Source organism: Malaclemys terrapin, chromosome 11 (assembly GCF_027887155.1).
Source record: "Malaclemys terrapin pileata isolate rMalTer1 chromosome 11, rMalTer1.hap1, whole genome shotgun sequence".
In the NCBI taxonomy this organism is placed as follows: Eukaryota; Metazoa; Chordata; order Testudines; family Emydidae; genus Malaclemys; species Malaclemys terrapin.
The window spans coordinates 58,786,196-58,806,124 of record NC_071515.1 but is presented as its reverse complement, the minus strand read 5'-3'; the positions used below and the strand labels follow the sequence as shown (position 1 = coordinate 58,806,124).

General features: G+C 39.1%; 1 protein-coding gene across 1 annotated transcript in view; it reads right to left on the bottom strand.

Moving 5' to 3' along the window:
- LRP1B (LDL receptor related protein 1B) overlaps positions 1-19,929 on the bottom strand; it is a 1,255,163-nt gene that overhangs the window by 848,195 nt on the left and 387,039 nt on the right. Inside the window, exon 3 of the mRNA XM_054044441.1 lies at positions 11,457-11,594. Within this exon, the coding sequence (XP_053900416.1) occupies positions 11,457-11,594 (138 nt within the window). The remainder of the gene's footprint in view (positions 1-11,456; positions 11,595-19,929) is intronic.

Sequence of the window (19,929 nt, the reverse complement as noted above, 5' to 3'; positions counted from 1 at the left end):
CAAATACTCAACTTTATATTTTACCCTCTGGTGAACACCATTTAAAAAGCTTCAGTGCTGTGAGAGTGATTCAGTAATATCATTAAACTTCATTGGATGGCAATATCAGAAAGAATAGCCTGAACACAAAATTAATTCTCTGCTTAAACACTGCTATAAAAATGAAGTTGTAGTAATTATTTGGCCATTTTTTTTTTTGCCTATTTTCTATGCTAAATGCTCTAGAGTTTGTCTTTATATAATTTCCTGGCCAAAGGTTAAATTTCAAATCCACACATTGTGTTTCACAAGAATCCAAAATATCCAAAATCTCACAAGGGCGCTATCAGATCTAAATTGCATTCAACTGAATTTCCGCTTATTTGGGAAAACAAACAAACAAAAAAACCACATTCCCCCTCAAGTGACCTCAGCTGGTCTTTTGCGATCTCCCTCAGGATTTCTTGATTGATAGAAAACTATTAAAAGATATTTTAAGTTACTTAGTACCATGAATAGAATGTGATGCATCCGATTCTGCAATTTCAATTGAATTTGGACTGAGTGAGCCAGATTATCTGACAGTTTAAGGAGTCAGCTTTGCAGCTTTACATGCTCCGGGCTTTAACCTATTGATAATAATACAGAGTATTACCCTGTTTGTCGTTTTGCAGGTGACAGAGGGTTGTACTACTTGTGGCTTTCTTGTAGTTGTGACTAGCTGCAATGTGAGCCAAACTTAAATCCGATTTTAAAATATTCAGTGCTTCACACAGGGAAACATACAGTACAAAAAGCTAGATCGTATAACAGTTCAAGAGCCAAATTATTACTGACCAAGCTCAGGTGTGCTGGGCAGGAGAGAGAACAGGAAGCCATCCTTACCCACTCAATCAGTACTGCTTGCACTCCCTGAATGCATGAGGAGAAATCCTGGTAACATTCAACAATCCAGAAGTGACTTGACTGGGTGGATTGGAGGTTTGGCCATGGCTTCGCCATCCTGTACACTAGCAACCAGCAGAACATAGGAGCTGGGAAAGAGCATAAGATATACCTTTTCTAAGGCCTGAATCAATGGCCAAGGAAATCGTGGGAAAGACTTCCAATGACTTCAATAGGCTTTAGATGAGACTAAGCACACAGCCAAAGTGTGCTCCCCACCTCTAGAAGCATTATGCCAACATCTCTCCTGTCCAAGCAAAATACCTCCAGCCACTGTCTCTCAAGCAGTGTATCTTCTTCCCCCGCCAGTGCAGCTGTGGCTTTAACATCTGTAACTGTGTTCCAAACACTTTATTGAAACTATTTCTTTTTTGTTTCTTTGTTCATTATAACCCACACATCACTACCAGCATTCCACATCAGCCCCAATATAACATAATATGCACAACATGCAGTTCGCCGTTATAGCTTTGGTGATATATAACGTAGCACCTTAAGTCTTAAACAAATTATTCTATATACAGTAAATGAGTGTGCGCATTTTCTCACTTTCATACTCATATACCTGAACTGGAAAACTGTACATTTAAACAGAAAAAGAGATCACTCAGAAAACCTGACTGTTTTACCACTGGAAGTTAGTTTTGCATGATAGAAAGCATTCAAGCAGTATTCCCGATACTTAAGACAGATCTACCTGTAATAGTATAATGGCAATTACTATGTAAGATACTTTACATTTTTTGCGTATCCAGTATTTGTGTATTTAGTGCCTTCGGTGTATTATTTTCTGTGCCTCTCAGAATCATACAATATTAGCATTGAAAGAGACCTCAGGAGGTCATCTAGTCCAATCCCCTGCTCAAAGCAGGGCAAACACCAACTAAATCATCCCAGCCAGGGCTTTGTCAAGCTGGGCCTTAAAAACCTCTAAGGATGGAGATCCCACCACCTCCCTAGGTAACCCATTCCAGTGCTTCACCATATTCATCATATTATTTTGTCTCTTCGATAGCCCTCTATGATCACGGTTTCTAAAATACAGCTTGCGCATTGAGGTCCTTTGAAGTGGGTTTAAGGATATTTAGTGACTTTTACTGCTATGTTTTCAGGTTTTCAATCAACTTTAAGGTAACTATTCATTTTATTTTTGTAATTGCAGACTGACCAAGGGAAAAAGCAGACCAATTTACTTTCTGTAGAATATTTGTTTTACTCGGATGACAAATCAGAGATAGACTGTCTCCCCAGTATAGACATATTACATTTTCTTCAACTTTTTATGTTACAGATAATATAAATATTGTTTTATAAAAAATCTGCTTAGATGTAGAGATTAGAGAACCTAAGTCACTTCTGTAGCCATGTGAATAGGCTCCCTACTAAGTCAGAACATATGACAAGAAATCCAACACAGAGAAAAAGGCCACTAGGACTATCATGATATTCACCTTCAGTTTTCTTCCTTCCTTTTTTAAAAAAAAAACAAACCTTAAAAGATATCATTTAAAATGAAAAAAGAGCAAAGAAAAATCATCTTGAACAATACAATGAAAGAGACGAAAAAATAGCATTCAGCATTCCAGTGGTCTCTTCTTTTGAAGTTCCCCTGAATTTTGGAGAGCACTAAACTCTTGCCAGTCACTTTGAGCTTATACAGAGCTTAATTCGTACTAAAACCTTAATTGGGAAAAAAAGATGCTGTATAACTAATTTATATCTGAACCCAGCTTAGTACTGTACTTCCCATAGTCAGATATGGTCAGGGTTTAGAATTTGAGAGTTTATGCTATATACTTTGTGCTATATTTCAGACTACTACATTTTAAAAGGAACACTTTCAAGTACTTTGGTTTTCAGGAACAGATAAAAATAGAGATTAGTTGTATGAAATAAGGCAACACAGATATTTTTCTAACAAACGTACTTTAACAATGCAAACCAAAGAAGAAGAAATGGCGGTTGATAAAAGGGTGATTGTTTCTGTGTCTAAGTTATTGTTAGTGATGACTCATTTTGTGTGCTATACTCTTTTTTAGTTATATCAGTCTTGTTTTCTAAAGATATTAGACTGATGGACAGAATACAACACACCTTCCTTTGGGCTACATGTGCCTTACCTATAATTAGCCCACACTTGCACATTTCTTGTTTGCACTGAACTCATCTTTACTGTTCAAGTAAAGGGAATTCATATGAGCAGTGTTCCAAAGAATTCTGAACTTCTAGAGAAAGTCAAAACTTAAAAGGTTTGGAGGTTCAGTTAAGAAAACTTTGGATACTTCTCTGAACTTTCTTCAAACCTTTTGGGACTATCCCCTTATGTCACCATTAACACCTCAAAGACAAGTGCCTGACCAACCTTCTGACAAGCTCCCACAGAGTAAAGCTACCTTTTTTCTCTTAAACTAATCCAGTACTCTCTCAACTTCCATAGCTTTCCAGCTCTCAGCACCAGGCTTATAGCTCTTACCCCCTACCTTTTAAGATTTGTTATGGGTTGTATGGCCCTAGATACTAGCAAGTTTTAATTCTTGTGTACTCAGTTTTATTTTCCACAGACTGCACTGTGTACCAAAATTCAGAGAAATGAAAGCAGAGATAGCTAAGTTATGCATATATACACTACTTAGACTGCAAGCTCTGTGGAGCAGCAACCACGTTTTTGTTATGAGTTTGTTCAATGACTAGACATAGGTGCTACTGTGATGTCAATAAATAAATAATAAATAAAAAAACCTCTTGGGAGAACAGAATCCCATGTGTATCCCAAACTTCCATATCTATTAACTCCAAAGGTAGAAATTCAAACTCCTGAACAACTGTGACTTGGCCTACAGTACAGATCTCATGCCTAACATTTTTCTTCACAGCTTTTGTTCCAGTAACAGCGACAGCATCAATACCTCCATTTTTTCCCTTCTCCCATCTTGGGACCTTCTTCCATATTGTCCTATGTATAGGACTGTGTTGTCCTAAAACTTCCCTCATCTCATCTCCGTAAGACCCACTTCTCCCACTTTTGCCCAGAAATTTAACTAGTGAAAATTTTAAATTTGACCAACAAAAATATTTTTTTCCCATTCCAGTGGGCTATTTTATGTCCATAACAGGAAGCACTATTGATATCTGTGTGTTGAAAAGCACTAAGCACATTATTGGTATTTATCAAAGGAATAAGACGACCAACCGCAAAAGACATTTGTGTTTTCAGTCTGACTAGAACAAACACCTCAAAATCAGATGCGGAAGCAAGATGAAGCAGTGCAAGGGCTGCTCTAGTTGTAACATCCCCCTACTGGGGATTAGTGGAGCACAGTACACCCTGCCTAGGCCCACTAATAGCATGAACAGAGATAGATTCTGGGGTGGGGGGGGAGGAGGGAGAGTGTGGCTTACAGTCACCTCTGTCAACTTTATGCCACCTGGGGATTCCTCATCAGTAGAAGAACTCCCAGCTCACTGCATGGAAAAATTTTAAAAGTGGCCTAAAGGAGATGTGAGTGGGGCAGATCAGTCCTTCGGACGTTAAAATGAATGTGAAGAACCTTGTTAAAGAAAGCAATTGTGTTTCTAAGACTAATTTTGAAAGTCTATCATTCATAAAATAAGCTATCAGTTGCTCTGAGCCTTTGCTTATGCACATACCCTCCATACTGAGTACTCTATGCTCTTAAGAAATAGTTATCAATTAATAGATACAATGGGCACATGACAAATCCAGATTCTTATGACCATTGTACGTTGTGATTTTCAGATAGTTCCAGTCTATAAATGGAGATTACTTAGCTGTAACTGGAAGCTCTTTGAGCTGAGTGGCCCCTAACTGTATCTGTGGGTGTGCATGCATGCCATGCACCTGAGACCACAAAATCATGCAAATAGTGTCAGTTAGTCCATGCTTTCACCCTGGATCTCCTCATATTCAGCACTGTGGGTATAAGGGGAAGTATGGACTAACAGCCTCTCCACTTCCTTCTCTACCATAAATCCAGTCACGATCCAAAGCAGAAGGGAAGGAGACCAGGTAGTGGAATATAGATAAATACCACACATCTCAAAGAACTTCCAATTACAGCTAGGTAACATCCATTTCTTCATTGAGTGCTGATCCCTGTGTGTATTCTATATGTCGGCAGCAATCAAGCAATACTCAGATAGGAGGGGTGCACAAGGATGCAGGAGGTATAGATGTCTGTAACACTACATCAGCAGAAGAGGATTAGATCAAAACATGCTGTGTGAAAGTGTGGCTGTAACTCCAGGTTCTTCATCATCATCACCATCACCACCCATAACCGCATTGCTCATCAATGATGGTGCCCCAATGACCAATCAACCAATTGTCTCCACCCCTGACAATTGTGTGTCAAGTGCTTGAGTCTCCACAAAGTCCATTCCCGTCCACTCTTATGTTGCCAGTCCATCTCTTCTCCTGTCTACCTCTTCTTCGCTTCCCCTGTATTGTCCCGTGGAGGATGATCTTGGATAGGCCAGATGATCTTGTTACATGGCCATACCACTTCAGCTTGCACTTCTTCACGGTTGTCAGGCGGCCTTCATATTATCCAGAACATTGGGTGATGATATTACAGACCTCTTCATTAATGATGTGGTCGAAGTAGGAGATACCTAGGATTTTATGGAAGCATCTCCTCTCTACTACCTGTACTTTCCCTTCAACTTTGGCCGTAAGGGTCCGTGTCTCACACGCATACAGAAAAATGGAGATGACAAATGCATGCACCTATTCTGTCCCTGGACCCACCAGGTTACCACCTTACAAATGTCTAGCACAGATACTTCTTGAAGAGTTGTTATTGAGGTCACCTGTGCTCTAGTGGAATGGGCCCTCTCCCTACTGGGGGAGGGAGATGCACCAACTAATAGCAAAGGAGAATACCACCAGAAATCCACTTAGAGAGTGTCTGAGCAGATATTGCCTATCCCTGTGCTTGCTCTGCTATAACAACAAATGGGCTAGGTGGTTTTCTAAATGGTTTCATTCTTTGCAGGTAGAAAACCAATGCTTGTGTAATGTTGAGAGGATGCAGTCTCCTCTCCTCGCTAGAGACATGAGGCTTCAGGAAGAATAGCAGTAAGTGATTTGATAGGTTTATGCGGAACTCAGAAATTACCTTCTGGATGAATTTCAGGTGAAGATGAAGGGATAGCATTCTCTTTATGAAATGGAGTGTCTGGCCAGTCAGCCCCCAGCTCACACACCTTCTTGGCGGACAAAATGACAAGCAGAAAGGTGACCTTCATAGACAGGTGAGACATTGAGCACATGACCAAAGGTTTGAAAGGAGGTTCAGTACATGTTGAAAGTACGAGAATGAGATTCTCCCGCATTGGCTCCACTACTGGTGGGAAGGTCCTGTTAAGAGCCTTTAAGGAAGCTGGCTGTTACCAGGCGAATAAAAAGAGAATACTGGAGGATGAAATGTTAGGTGGAATTGCAGCAAGCTAATAGAAAGACCTGACATCTTGAGAATGAGAAGGTGGTCTAAAATAGCAGAAATATCTGCTGGACCTAGTGATACCTGGGTCTGCTTTGTCCAGGTAAAGAAATCCATTTATTACATTTTCTGGTAGAATCTTTTCTGCTGTGATTAAGAATAGCTTGAACAGCCTCCAAACATGAATGCTCTAGGTCTGACACACATCCAAATAGCAAGTCATGATGTGAAGAGTCTTGGTTGGGATGTCTGATCCTGCCATTCTCCCGAGTTGGTGGGAAGAGTTGGATGCTGATGGGATGATGGGCTGCTATCAGTAGAAGGTCTGGAAACCAGAATTGTATGGGCCAGGTGGGTGTGATGAGTATGACTTATGCTTTGTCATCACGAATCTTCTGGATGTTTCCATGGCTGCTTGTACTACTAGGGAGTCGGGGCTAAGGTGAGTGAATAAGAATTCTGCCCCTTTCACAGGCACAAAGTAACATTTCTCAACACTTTAAGGGATACAGGTAAATGTTGCCAGTATATCCATAGCACTTTAGTTGGTTCTATAATGGCCTCACTTATTGGGTGAGCTACCTGATTGTGTGCCTTGCAGGATATCCAAGAGCTTTTACTGCATATCTTCAACTTCTTCTAATGGAATCTGAAGTTCTGCCACCACCCTCTGCAATAGTTCTTCATAAAACCCATGGTTGTTGGATGGGGATGGTGAAAGATGGGGCAATTGCCTTATCAGGTGACAAAGATGATACCCCTAACAGTAACACTGTTACTGATGGATCCAGCTCGTCATCTTTTTCCTCTGTGTACACTTGCAGTGCCAGTTGCTGTTGCCTAAGAGGAGAGGGATGATGTGATTCTATGGTAGAGCACATGGACCAGGGGTCTCATTCACAATGATCCCATAGACCCTTGTAATGAAAGTATGAATGGTTGAAGGCTGGTTGGTGGGTGTGATGGCTGCATTAGGTACCAGCTATCTCTTGGAGTTTAACCTAGCTTGGGCAGAGGACAGGTCCAAGAAACTCTAAAAACCCTGGGTTAGGGAGGTGATAGTTTGTCGGATTCAGCCAACTAGAAGACCAGTGCCATTGTCGCTGGAAGGAAGCAAGCCTTGACTCACAGATAGTCTAGGGGACTAATGCTGCCATCTCCTCCTTGAGAAGGTGTCTTCCTCTGTGGTTTAGATGTCTTTCAGAAGATCTGAGCCTGAAAGGAGAGGGGATTGTGGGTTCGGGAGGACTAAGTTCTCTCTGGTGTAGAATATGCCTCAGTCCATCCCTGAGCATGAGGGGTCATGGCTGTTGGTTACACCTGATCCAGTACCACAACAAACTTAACAGTTGGTGGGGTTGGTACCATTAGAGAGGGAGAGTCCCATCTGGAGCTCTTGGTTGGTACTGGTGGACGTCGGTCCTGCAACATGCTAGAGATACTTGTGTAGCTTCTCCTGCTCCCTTTCCCTTCATGGCTGAGAAGCTTAGGCAGACCTAAGAACTGTGTTCCCAACTTGCAAGGAGTTGGGAGGGATCCCTTATCCTGGAAGGCTCAGAGGGGGATCTGTTTGTATGTCTGAGAGAGTGCCCCTTAAGCTTCTCATGAGAAGCCTAAGATCATAGATCTTTAGTTTGATCTGATCTGTCCTCTACTCCAGAGTTCGTGTTTGGAGGCACACTGCTCAAGGCCTGCAGCTGCTGTAGAGAGGGATCCCTATGGCTTGGATCTGATTGGGATCTCCTGGCTTTCTCCTTGAACTGCTTCCTCAATAGGAGCTCTTGTCCCTCTTGGATCTGGGGTGGAAAGGAGTAACAGATACTGCACTTGGCAGAGAGATATCTCCCCCCAAGGCAGTGAAAACAGCACTGGTGATTGTCACTGATTGAGAAGGAGCAAGGGTAGGAAATGCAGTTTTTAAATCCAGGACTTCCGGGCATAGGCCTACGCCCAAAAGGAGGGATGGAGAGGGTCCCCAGGGTGGGGAAAGCTAAGCTATACTAACTATGTAAAATACTAGCAAACTATATATGGTTATATTTACAGAAATGAAGAGGCTGTGAGGATAGCTCAACACAGACTCAGGACATGAGGTGGTAAGAAGGAACTGGAGAGGGAGTCAGACTGCACCTCCCCTTATGCCCTCTAGTCTCAGGTGCATGGTGCACAGGCATATTCACATGTGGAATACACATAGGGTACAGCTCTTGAAGAATTAATTTTAGCAAATCAAATATACCCCTCAACTCCAAAGAACACTGAAAAATAATCATATATAATAAAACCATTTTTATTCTCTATTGCCACAAAAATCTGAATTTATGCATTATGCTCCCCGGGGGGAAAAGCATATGTGCCTGTAACAGCATTGCATCTACTACCATTTTATTCAAAATTCACATGAATTACCCATTTCACACTGCAGATATAATCATATTTTTCCTTGCCTGATGAAAGCACCCTGCACTGTATATGTCCATCTGAGTTGTTAATATAATGAATTAACATAAGAATGTAAAATTTAGAGAAAGCATTTTGAATAGTTCTAGTTATTGAATGCTTGAATTCTATTAGTTCTTAGTGCATTATGAGAAATTTTCAGTCTCCAAGAGATAAGACCTGTCTTTGGAAAGGGCACATCAGTTTAGAGAATGCCCTTCACCATGTACGTTCACATTCTCCATATATGAATGTACATTGACACATGCATATGCGCACACATGGTGATATGCTATCCTAAGTAACATATCAGGTTAATGCAGCCACTTCTGTAGAACATGTGCAGTGTTTGAGATCAGTATTTAAGATTTCTTCATTACCCTCCTGATGAAGTGATTAACAATTTCATTAATTAACACAAAATGCAGATGAGTCTCTTTTGCCAGTGCCATGAAGAAATAATATTTTCTCTTTAAAACAGAAGTACCGTAATTACAGTTACAGTATGCAGTATTTAAAAAACAATAGTTGATATAGGCAGAAGGTTAATCATGACTGATTCATGATTACTCTTTGATGTCCTCCTTAATATTTATACTATTATAATCTAGGCATGTTAACTCCATGTTATTTGTCCAGTAATTATTTCATATAGTGAACTTTATGGAGAATGATTTAATGGTAGTTACAGGTATCAAATCATGCAACTGCAATGAGTTTCTACTATAAAGGTAATATAACTACACTGTGATTACAGTGTCTACAGTGTCCTTGTTATAATGAAGTGTGACCCCCCCCCCCTTTTTTTTTTTAATTATTTGGTTGTCAGATTTTTTTTCTTTTTATTTTTTAGATTCATTTCTTCAGTCTCTAACTTTAATAGAGGAAACAAGTGCCTTTTAATTTAGGGACATATTTTCACATCAGTTATATATGGGCAAAATGGGTAGTTGCCACTCAGATCAATATTTATGTGCATAGATACCCAGCAGTATTAATGGAGAACTACTCTAAATAGGGATTTAGGGATTTTGTATTTGGAAGTTTGGCTATCAATTCTTACTCAATTTTTAGAACATAACCACTTCACCATACAGTATTCATTTTTGTGTATCCAAGTTAGGGCTAAAATCAACTGTCAATACTCAGCACATTTTCCTAAACTTTACTGTACTCTATGAGAGTGAGCTATTAAAGTCAGGTCATATTTATAAAATGTACAGCACAAGAAATTTACCACTGGGAAAATACCACATACATTAGAATATTTAGTGGTCACATAAGAAGGTGGAGTCCACATCAGCCTTAAAAAGGTGATTTTAACAGAAAATAAAAAAGACCTGTCCCCAAAGCAGTTATTCCTGTTATTCCAAAGTGCAGGTTAGCCCTGCAAAATGACAATTGGAGAAAACAAAGAACCTGTTTAATTTATGCTTTAAGTAAGGCCTTAAATTTTAATTCACTTCCTCTCCTGGTTCCACCATACTATTAATCCCCTTATGTTTAAGGCTTTAAATTCCTAATTTAAATTAATTCCAAAAACCATTGTCCACTATTTGAATTAGCTTTTTTTAATCCTCTGTCCAGAGTAGTTTAAATATGTAAATACATCTATTGAGGATTATGTTTTAATTGTGATGAACTGATAAACACGCTTTTCTATGTAGTACTTATTTGTAACTTAGAAAGCTTCAATGTGCCCCAGAGATGCTTTCACTGATTTCATTTATTCATTACTCTGTCCAGGACCAATCCTAAAGTCAACACACAGGCAAAACATCTATCAAACTCAGAGTGAGTTTTGCCGAATGAGGACTACAGAAACAGACACTTTATGTTTGACACTTTATCCCTTTCACTGTGAAAATATAGTTAATAGAGGATCTATCCTATGCACCATATCCTCAGCTACTCTAAAACTGCATAGTTCGGTTTACAACAATTCAGCTATATTCATTTAGATCAGATAATGATCCATGATGTTTACTTTTGTTTGAGCAAGGTTTTTTTGTGGGGGGTGAGGTGGGGTGTTTAGATTTCATGAGTATTATTTATGAATTCCTTACAGATAGAATTAAGACAAACTCACCCTTTGAATTGTAAGATTATTTGAATATGAAAGTGAAATGAAATCAAATACTGTTAGCCTTTATGAAAACAAAATCTGAAAGGAAAATGATTTTGATTGGGAAAACCTCATGCCATAACACACTAAAAGTGTCAAATTCTTTCCATATTCTTTCCAATTGTTTTTGACTTTTTTAAACAACAGCGTTTTAGGGGAAAAGGGATTTGTGGCAAACAAGTGTTACTTATTTTCTATACTCCGAAGAAGAGCTTTGTTCATACTTCCTTTGGTGCAAACAACTCTTTCATACAAACTTTGTAATTTTTAAAGAAAAATGCTAGAAAGCCTGTAGGTATTTTTACCCTCGGTTCTTTCAAAATAAACTTTTTTTTTAAAAAAGCTGGCTTTGAAATGTATACTAAATATAATAACGTACATACTTATTTTAAATACATATGGTTAAAAGAAAAAGTTTACTGAATCACTTTGAACTCACACTTTAAAACGATGCACTTTTAAGGACCTGAAGTTGGTGGAAATTTTTCCCCAACATATTCACTTACCCCGACAATGTACTCCTTCATCATACCCATCTGAACAGTCATATACACCATTGCAGAGTTGGGACAAGTGAATACATCTGTTTGTACCGATGCAAGTAATATGATTCAGGGGACACTTGAATTCTATTTCCTCTGGACCTAAAAAAAGAATAGGCATAGAAGAATTCATATACATTTTGTTTATACTTAAAAAATAAAGAGACAGAGAATGCACTGTATATTGTCATGTATTTGCATAATATTTCCACTTTAAGGCTAGGGGAGAGGCATTTTATGTACGTGTCTACTCTGCAGCTTTTCAGTGCATTACCAGTAGAATTATATTCTCTTAAATAAGGATTAGCATAATTAAAGAAAATAAACTGCTCAAGAAGGATTATTTTATTAAATGATGATAATACAACTTATGGTTTTATGGGAGGTTTGCCTTACTTTAAAGATTATAGATGCTGAAATTCATATTTGCCGACATTCAGGATGGAGCAGTGATTATTTTTAAATAAAAGCTTTTGATTTTGATTTTCAATATTACATGAGTCTGCCAATGCCAAAAACATCACTAACACAACCCTGGGCCAGGATGTCACCAACCATATTGAGAAGGAAAAAAGAACAACTCAGACACTCAAAATTCAATTGTTTACATTTCAGAATGTATTCCTTTTTCAATTGGGTAATAATCACTCTACATTCTGCCATCAAAACAGCTATAGAGGTATGGATGGATGATTAATTATATTCCCGGTAACACCTAGAGGCCCCAGCTTTGGTCAGGTCTCCACAGTGCTTAGCACTGTACAGACACTTAGTAAGATACAAAAAGCTTACATGATACTTTAAGATAAAATGCATTGAGAGTTTAACAAAGAAGAGGAGGGTGAACAGGAGGTTGGGGATGAAGGAAGCTGTTAGGAGGCAGCTTGTAGCACCTTGATGCTCTGGCTGGGGCACAGCCCTGTTGAGTTTAACCTAGCGACAGGGCCACTCCAAACTCCATCAGCTGACAGCCGTCCTCAAGGAACTATAAACTAGAGTGCAGTGAACTCAGATACAATCACTCATCATCCATTCCCAGCACCCTACTCCAGTGCCACATTTTGGGACTGGCAGAGGGATTAGGTATGCCAGCTCTGCGCCTGGCCAGCTGAAAGCTCCCTCCTACTCAGCTTGCCAAATGTAGCTGCTTTCTATCCCATTGGAGCCACTTGAACAGTGCAAAGGAAGCAGGAGAATATGTGGCCCTATACGTGCTTCTTTTAAACCAATAAATGTCAGTTATTGACCACCAGATCAAAATTATATTTTGAAAATTTTGTCTTCATGTAGAATGATTTTGATTTTGCAATCTTCCTTGTAGCAATGCAGATACAGTAGCAAGTATCACTATTGCTATGAGCTGGCCATTATTTACAATATGTTACAATAAACATCAATTTACTAGTTAAAACCTGGCAGTCATGATCACAGTTCAGGTGATATTTCTGCTCTCCCACCAAAAAACATTAAATTCTGTCTGTATTAAATTATATGAGAGAGAGAGGATACAGAAGGATACATATGTGCTATGTTTCAGACTCTTTTTGTACATTTAAAGCGCTAAAAAAATGATTGATTACAATCCAACATTATTTTTCAGAGAGCCTTTCGTGCAAACAGCATTCTAGTACTATGGAAATATAAAGGGCCTGAATGCCCATTGAAATCAATAGAAAGACCTACTATGGATACCAAGGATGAGATTCATTCAGCAAATATACAGATATTAGGAACTGTAGAGGATGATTATGTAGTTCTCAGAGGCAGAGAGAGTGCTCTGACCTTCTGTCCCTGGGGCACCGAACAGCCCTCAGATAGAAGAAAGAAGCAGGCTGATGGCAGGGACGAAGTTCTGTTCCCCCTCCTATGCACGAGCGACAGTTCTAGGGCAGACTAAGATTCGTCCCATAAAGGTGTGCAGTAGCCTAGTGCGGGGTGCCTGCAAGCTCTGAAAACTCCTGGTGCACCACTGGGATTAGTGGGGTTCTGCTTTGCCGCTTAGTATGGCGCAGTCAACCCCTTTGGTTGCAGTTCTGAAATTCCAGATTAACAGACAGTCCATGTTTTCATTGTGCAAAACCACACACGCAGGCCACCAGCAGCACTGGTGTTAAGTCCAAAGCTGACTACGGAGCAAAGAGATCTCACAAAATTGGGTGAGTAGGCAACCAAATGGCAGATGAAATTCAGTGTTGATGAATGCAAAGTAATGCACACTGGAAAACAATACCTCCCATACAAAATGATGGAGTCTAAATTAGCTGTTACCGCTCAAGAAAGATCTTGAAATCATCATGGACAGTTCCCTGAAAATATCCGCTCAATGTGCAAAAAAGCTAACAATGTTAGGAACCATTAGGAAAGGGGTAGATCATAATGTCAATATAAAAATCCATGGCATGCCCACACCTTGAATAATGCATGCAGTTCTGGTTGCCCCATCTCAAAAAAAAAAAAAAATTAGAACCGGAAAAGATACAGAGAAGGGCAACAAAAATGATTAGGGGAATGGAACAGCTTCCATATGAGATTAAAAAGACTGGAACTATTCAGCTAGGAAAAGAGATAACTTAGAGGGATATGATAGAGGTCTATAAAATCATAAATAGTGTGGATAAAGTGGATAAGGAAGTGTTATTTATCCCTTAACATAACTGAAGAACCAGGGGTCACCCAAATAAATTAATATTCAGCAGGTCTAAAATAAACAAAAGGATGTACTTCACACAATGCACAGTCAACCTGTGGAACTTATTGACAGGGGATGTTGTGAAGGCCAGAACTATAAACGGATTCAAAAAAGAACTAGATAAGTTCATGGAGTATAGGTCCATCAATGGCTATAAGCCAAGTTGGTTAGGGATGCAGTCCCATGTTCTGGGTGTCCCTAAGCCTTTGATTGCCAGAAGCTGGAACTGGATGACGGGGTGGATCACTCAATAATTTCCCTCTTATGTTCATTCCCTTTGAAGCATCTGGCATTGGCCACTGTCAGAAAACAGGATATTGGGCTAGATGGACCATTGGGTCAGACCCATGTTGGCCATTCTTATGCTTAGATATTGTGTTCAAACCTTTTAAGCCTCCTCAGTTTGACTGGCACGTTCCCATTGTTCTAAATACCTCAGGATTTGGCTCTATATTATCGGTTACTAAAGTACAAAGACTGACTCAGAATACAAATATACTGCAATTTTAAATATATTAGCTGAGTTGAAATCAGTTAGAGGATCAGTCACCCACTTGCTAAATCAGATTTCATTGTGATGGGGGAGGATTTGAAAGGAAGATGAATCTGCTTCAAGAAATATATATTAATAAAGAAGCTGTATTTCCAGGAGAAAAAAAAGTATACTGTTTGTGAAAAAGAAATAAGTAATAGATTAGAAGAACTGTTTAACATACAAATGTGCTTATTTTGACATTGATTGGTCTGGCTATATGTAGGTAATATTCGTGTACCAGCATGTTTTTATTGTAAAACCAGGTAATTTTTGTAAACTTAATTTATACCAGAAACTGAGGTAGAGACCAAAATTGGAGAGATTTTAAGCAACTATGAAACCTGGGTCTGTAAAATAAACCTCAGAACTAACATGCCTCCATTACAGTCAAGGCCTGCTCCTCGGTGCTCTCCATTCCTGATGAGCAGTTAGATGTTGCTGTATATAGAACAGCATCAGGGTCACTCTTTACACCCATAGAATCCTAGCTGCTTGCTTTACTAACTGAAAAGTGCAGTGGAGACACAGATTTAGTAAGGGCAGTACTGACTCAATTTGTTCACTTGCTCTTTCTCCCTTCCCTTCACAGTGAACCATTCTTGGCAGATTTTGCCACGGTACTTTCGGGGAAGGGAATCCAAAACCCTGTTTTCTCTCAAGATGATCTCAAAGCAAAGTGGTACGGACAGCTCTAAGGTAGGGGAGGTGGGAGCTGAAAAGGAAAGAGATCACAACAGGAGAAGGTCATGGTACAGAAAACAAGAGACATCAACGTACAGCTACAAACACCACCAAAGGACAATGGGCTCAAAAAGAAAAAGAAAATGCCAGTCCTTCAGGGTAGAGAATAGATAACTTCTATCTTAAAAGTCCCAGCCATCCAGTATTGGGGAAAAGTAACCAAAAAAAAATCCTAGGAAGAGATACAAAGCAAAACCACAAGGAAACTGGTTCACTTTAGGTAGAGATTGAGTCTGAAACAAAATGTTTCACCATTCTGATTCAAAATGTTCATGTTTTGTTTCACAATAAAAATATTTTAATTTTTTGTTCTTTTATTTTAACATTTTGTCCCAAATCAGAATATCAGAAGGAAAATACTTCTAATTTTTGTTCAGCTCTATTGGCAACTAGCCCAGTTAAGTTTCATCATTAATTGGATTGCTAGTCTACATAAACTAAGAACAATAATCTTGGTCCCGAACTGTTCAAATCATTTGCTAGAATGTTGAATTTGAAAGTGTATATAGAGAGACAGAAAAGTAATGGAGACAAAATAAAAGCCTGGACACACAAAATAACATTCAACGTGCCAGACTCATTCATTGTTTTAAAAATATTTTATTAACAATGAAATATACGTTTAAATTGTATTAATAATAGCATTGTCTAGAGAGGTAGATTGCCAATGGAAGCTTATGATTTTAGGGAAAAGTCATGTGAATTTCATGATTGTAATCTACCTCGGGTAGTCCTTTGTCTATATCATAAAATCGCTTTACAATTCAGTATAATGGATTAGTGCTTAATAAAAAACTGAATATAGGTCATCACAGAGATCATACCTTCAAAATCCCTAGAATAATAAAAGTCAGAAATGTGTATTAGATCATCCAGTCTATCTCCCTGCAAGTGCAGGACTGTTGACCACAATATCTTGTTTACTACTTTGTTCAGTCTAGTTCTAAAAGTCCCAAGCATTGGACATTCTATCACTTCCTTTGGAAGGCTATTCCACATCTTAATGGATCTTACTCACAGGAAATACTTCCTGGTATTCTGTCTAAATTTTCCCTTTCCAAATATTAATTGACAGAGACAGACTCAGGTAAGAAGCGGGATGCTTTTTTGGACTCAGGGCTGAGAATCCCCTTGTTACCACCAGCCTCCAGAGTGAGGGAGTCCTGCCTATACTAGCTGGATATTAGCGCCCTAATGCAACCAGCCTGTCATCCATTCAAGTATTCTCTTCTGGGCTACACCAGCCTGTCTTGTACCTCCAGGTTGTCAACACATGCACCCCACCCCCTGAGACCCTTCAAAGTGTCCTAATGAAGTATCCAGCCCCCAATCACTAGATACACACAGAAATCCCAGATCCTCTGCTCCCAAAGGACAGTGTTTGACAGTTAGATCAGCACTTCTGTATTATGCATGGCACTTAAGTTCAATTATATAACAAAAGGAAATTTATTCAAGAAAAAAATAGAAACTCAAATAAAAACCAGCATGAGAGATGGGAACAAATGGTTTCTTATAAGATAACATCATATCATACTTTCTAGAAACTAAACTTAACTAATGAGGTATTCACCTATCTGCTATTAGATAGCTTACCCCAAGTTCTTTCCTCAAGGTTTAAAACCAGTTTGGTTTATATCTTTTCTCATAAGATCAAGCCTGCTGGCAGCTCATATTCACAGACTGAAGAAATGCCAGGGTGTTTTTCTGCACTCCCAAATATACCAGAACAGACTTTTGTTGTTCACCTCAAAATAGGGTTCCTTCCCTCCTGCCCATTTACCCCTTCATGTTAATTTTCTTCTGAGTCTCTGCCAGCTCTTAATTAGAATTTGACTTAAACTGTATGTCTGACATACAATACATAATGGTCCACCATGGAGATAAGTGTCTCCCACTGTCTGTAGAAGATTTTCACAAGACAGGCTAACTTTGGGTGACCTGCCTTTCAACTACAGACCAACAGAACACTTTTAGTACATATACATAACTGCTCACATATTTTCCATACATACATCTCTCAATGGCTAGGATGAATGGTGTGCCACATGCTTTCATTAGAGACTTTACATGACATCCTTTTGGTGAAACCAGGGGATCCTTGCACCCCTATATGGCCCAATTCCCTTTGCCAGTTGGCATCTAGAGTTCCTTGGATCACAGGAAGTATGTTCCCTGTCCTACAAATAAAGTCTGGTATATTTGACAGAGCCAGTGCATCTAGCAGTTAAAACAGAAGACAGTGTCTTTTGGATTCCATTCCTGGTTTTGCTGCTAACTTTTGGTTTGGAAGTAAACTGGAAGGCAGTGCAGATTTTGCAGAACAGATGTTAAAACATTCTGTATTAGCTGCAGCTTCCAAGTAGACTTCCAGGATAGGTCAATGTCAAGCACTTTGTAACTGTCCAGTCTGGAAATGAAAAAGTCACAGATCACACTGGTGAGGTCCACATCAAGGAGAAAACTTGCTAACTTCTAATAAGATGTAGATGGGGGGGGGGGGGAGGAAGAACTTCTCTCTGTGATGTTACATTTTAGTTCAGAAGCACTTGAGCATCCATAGCACTTCCAGATTCTGAAACTCTTTGGCAAAGGGCAGGTGCAATCCTTTCACAAAGGGGCAAACCAGCTTTGTTAGATATCATCTGGGCTCTCTCTCTCATTCAATCCTTCTCATTGGGCTAAACAATAGGCAGAAAAGAGACTGAACTATCCAGGTCAGATGAAAGAACTTCCCATTAATGGTAGTTCAATTCAAATCATCTCTCTCTCTCTCCCCAATAACCTTACATACACATTTAACATGAACAATGTCAGAAGGGAATCTAGCTGAATCACACGTAAGAGAATCCTCAGAGCAATTGCTCAGTTCTGCTCTCAAGGATCTCTTCAGTGAGAAAGAGTGGAATCAATGAAATGCAGTCCTTGCCACCCATACAAGCTCACAGAGTCAAGGTATCAAACAGAATTAGCACACGCCACCATCCCGCTTTTGAAATCCCCTAAATCTGAAATTCTAGGCAAACCACAGCTACACCTGCAACACTCCCAACTCATGCTGCATTGAGTACCCCATTTAGAGCATGCTAAACCAAGATAGGACTGGTTGTATCATCCAGCCAGCTCTTGATTATACAAGCAAATTCAAGGTCCTGATCCACAGCTAAATCATGGATAATGATTATCTTATTAAATTACATACTTTACCTCTTTCCAGAGGTCAAGACACACCCTAGGACACTATGACTTATCTCACTGGGGTGTTACAAGGATTGGTTTAAAGGTAGTTGTAAAGCTTTTAGAGATCATCAGACAAAAAGTGCTATGCAATAGTAGTGCAAAGTATATTAATTTCCAGATCTCTAAAATTTACTGAAACTATAGCAAATAAACACCATATGATTCCTTATATTTAGAGACAAACCAACAAAGCTGCTGATTTTCACTAAATGTACATTTTTCTGTGTTTCTGTTTATATGTTTTTGCTGTGAATTGCAAGGACTGATATTTTGTTAACCACCAACCCAGCTCTGGTTCACTCATTAAACAGCAAAAGTTATCAGGTTTATAATGAAAACAAGTCAAAAGTGGAACCACAATTTACATAAATATTCAGCTGCATAAAGAAACAAACAGAGCTATTAACACTTACCTTAGGGCACATAGGGCCCTAAAAAAGAGGAAAAGAGAGAGCAAAGTATTACGTCACCATGGGCAAAAAGAAAGTTGTGATCTTTGACCTCATAACAGCACAACCACCTGGACCCCAAAAAGGAATTTCATTAGGAAAAAAAAAAAAAAACCTGGTAGCACTGAAAACCTAAGTGAACTGAGGAATGAATATAGTTACAATATGAACTGTTTGTCATTGCCATGAAAGATGAGAGGTGGGAGATCTATCATGACAAGCAACAGAATGAAGAAAGCAATATTGAAACAAAGAAGTCCACACAGAAGGTATAGAATTCTGCCCTCTTCTATGCATGGGTGACTTCTTTTCAAGTGCTGAATTTGTTTCATAGCGTTTTATATAGAAAAGGGAACATTTCTACCTTAGAATTTCCGGATTCCATTAAAGGATTTGCCACTGATCCCGGCTTGTGTTTAGAGTGCTACACTATAATTAAGTCCTTCCAGACTTAAAGTAAATGACCCATTCAAATTAACTAGAGAAAGGTGGTTTACAACATTGTACTGGCACTCTACTCTTAATGACTTTATAAGAGAATCTGCAAAGGTAGCCGAGCATGGTAGTGGCAACTGAGCTCCAGGGAATATATTTCTCTACTATGTTTTAGCATTATTAGTATTACATATATGAGAGCGACTTCATAATAAGGTTTAACAGTGTGCAAAACGCGTCCCATGACTGTATTGTACACATTAATATACTGTAGTTGCTTGCTATTTCCTGTGGCCTTTCTGTGCTGTCACCATTGCTTGATAAAAGGAACTAAGGGCTCAGGGACTT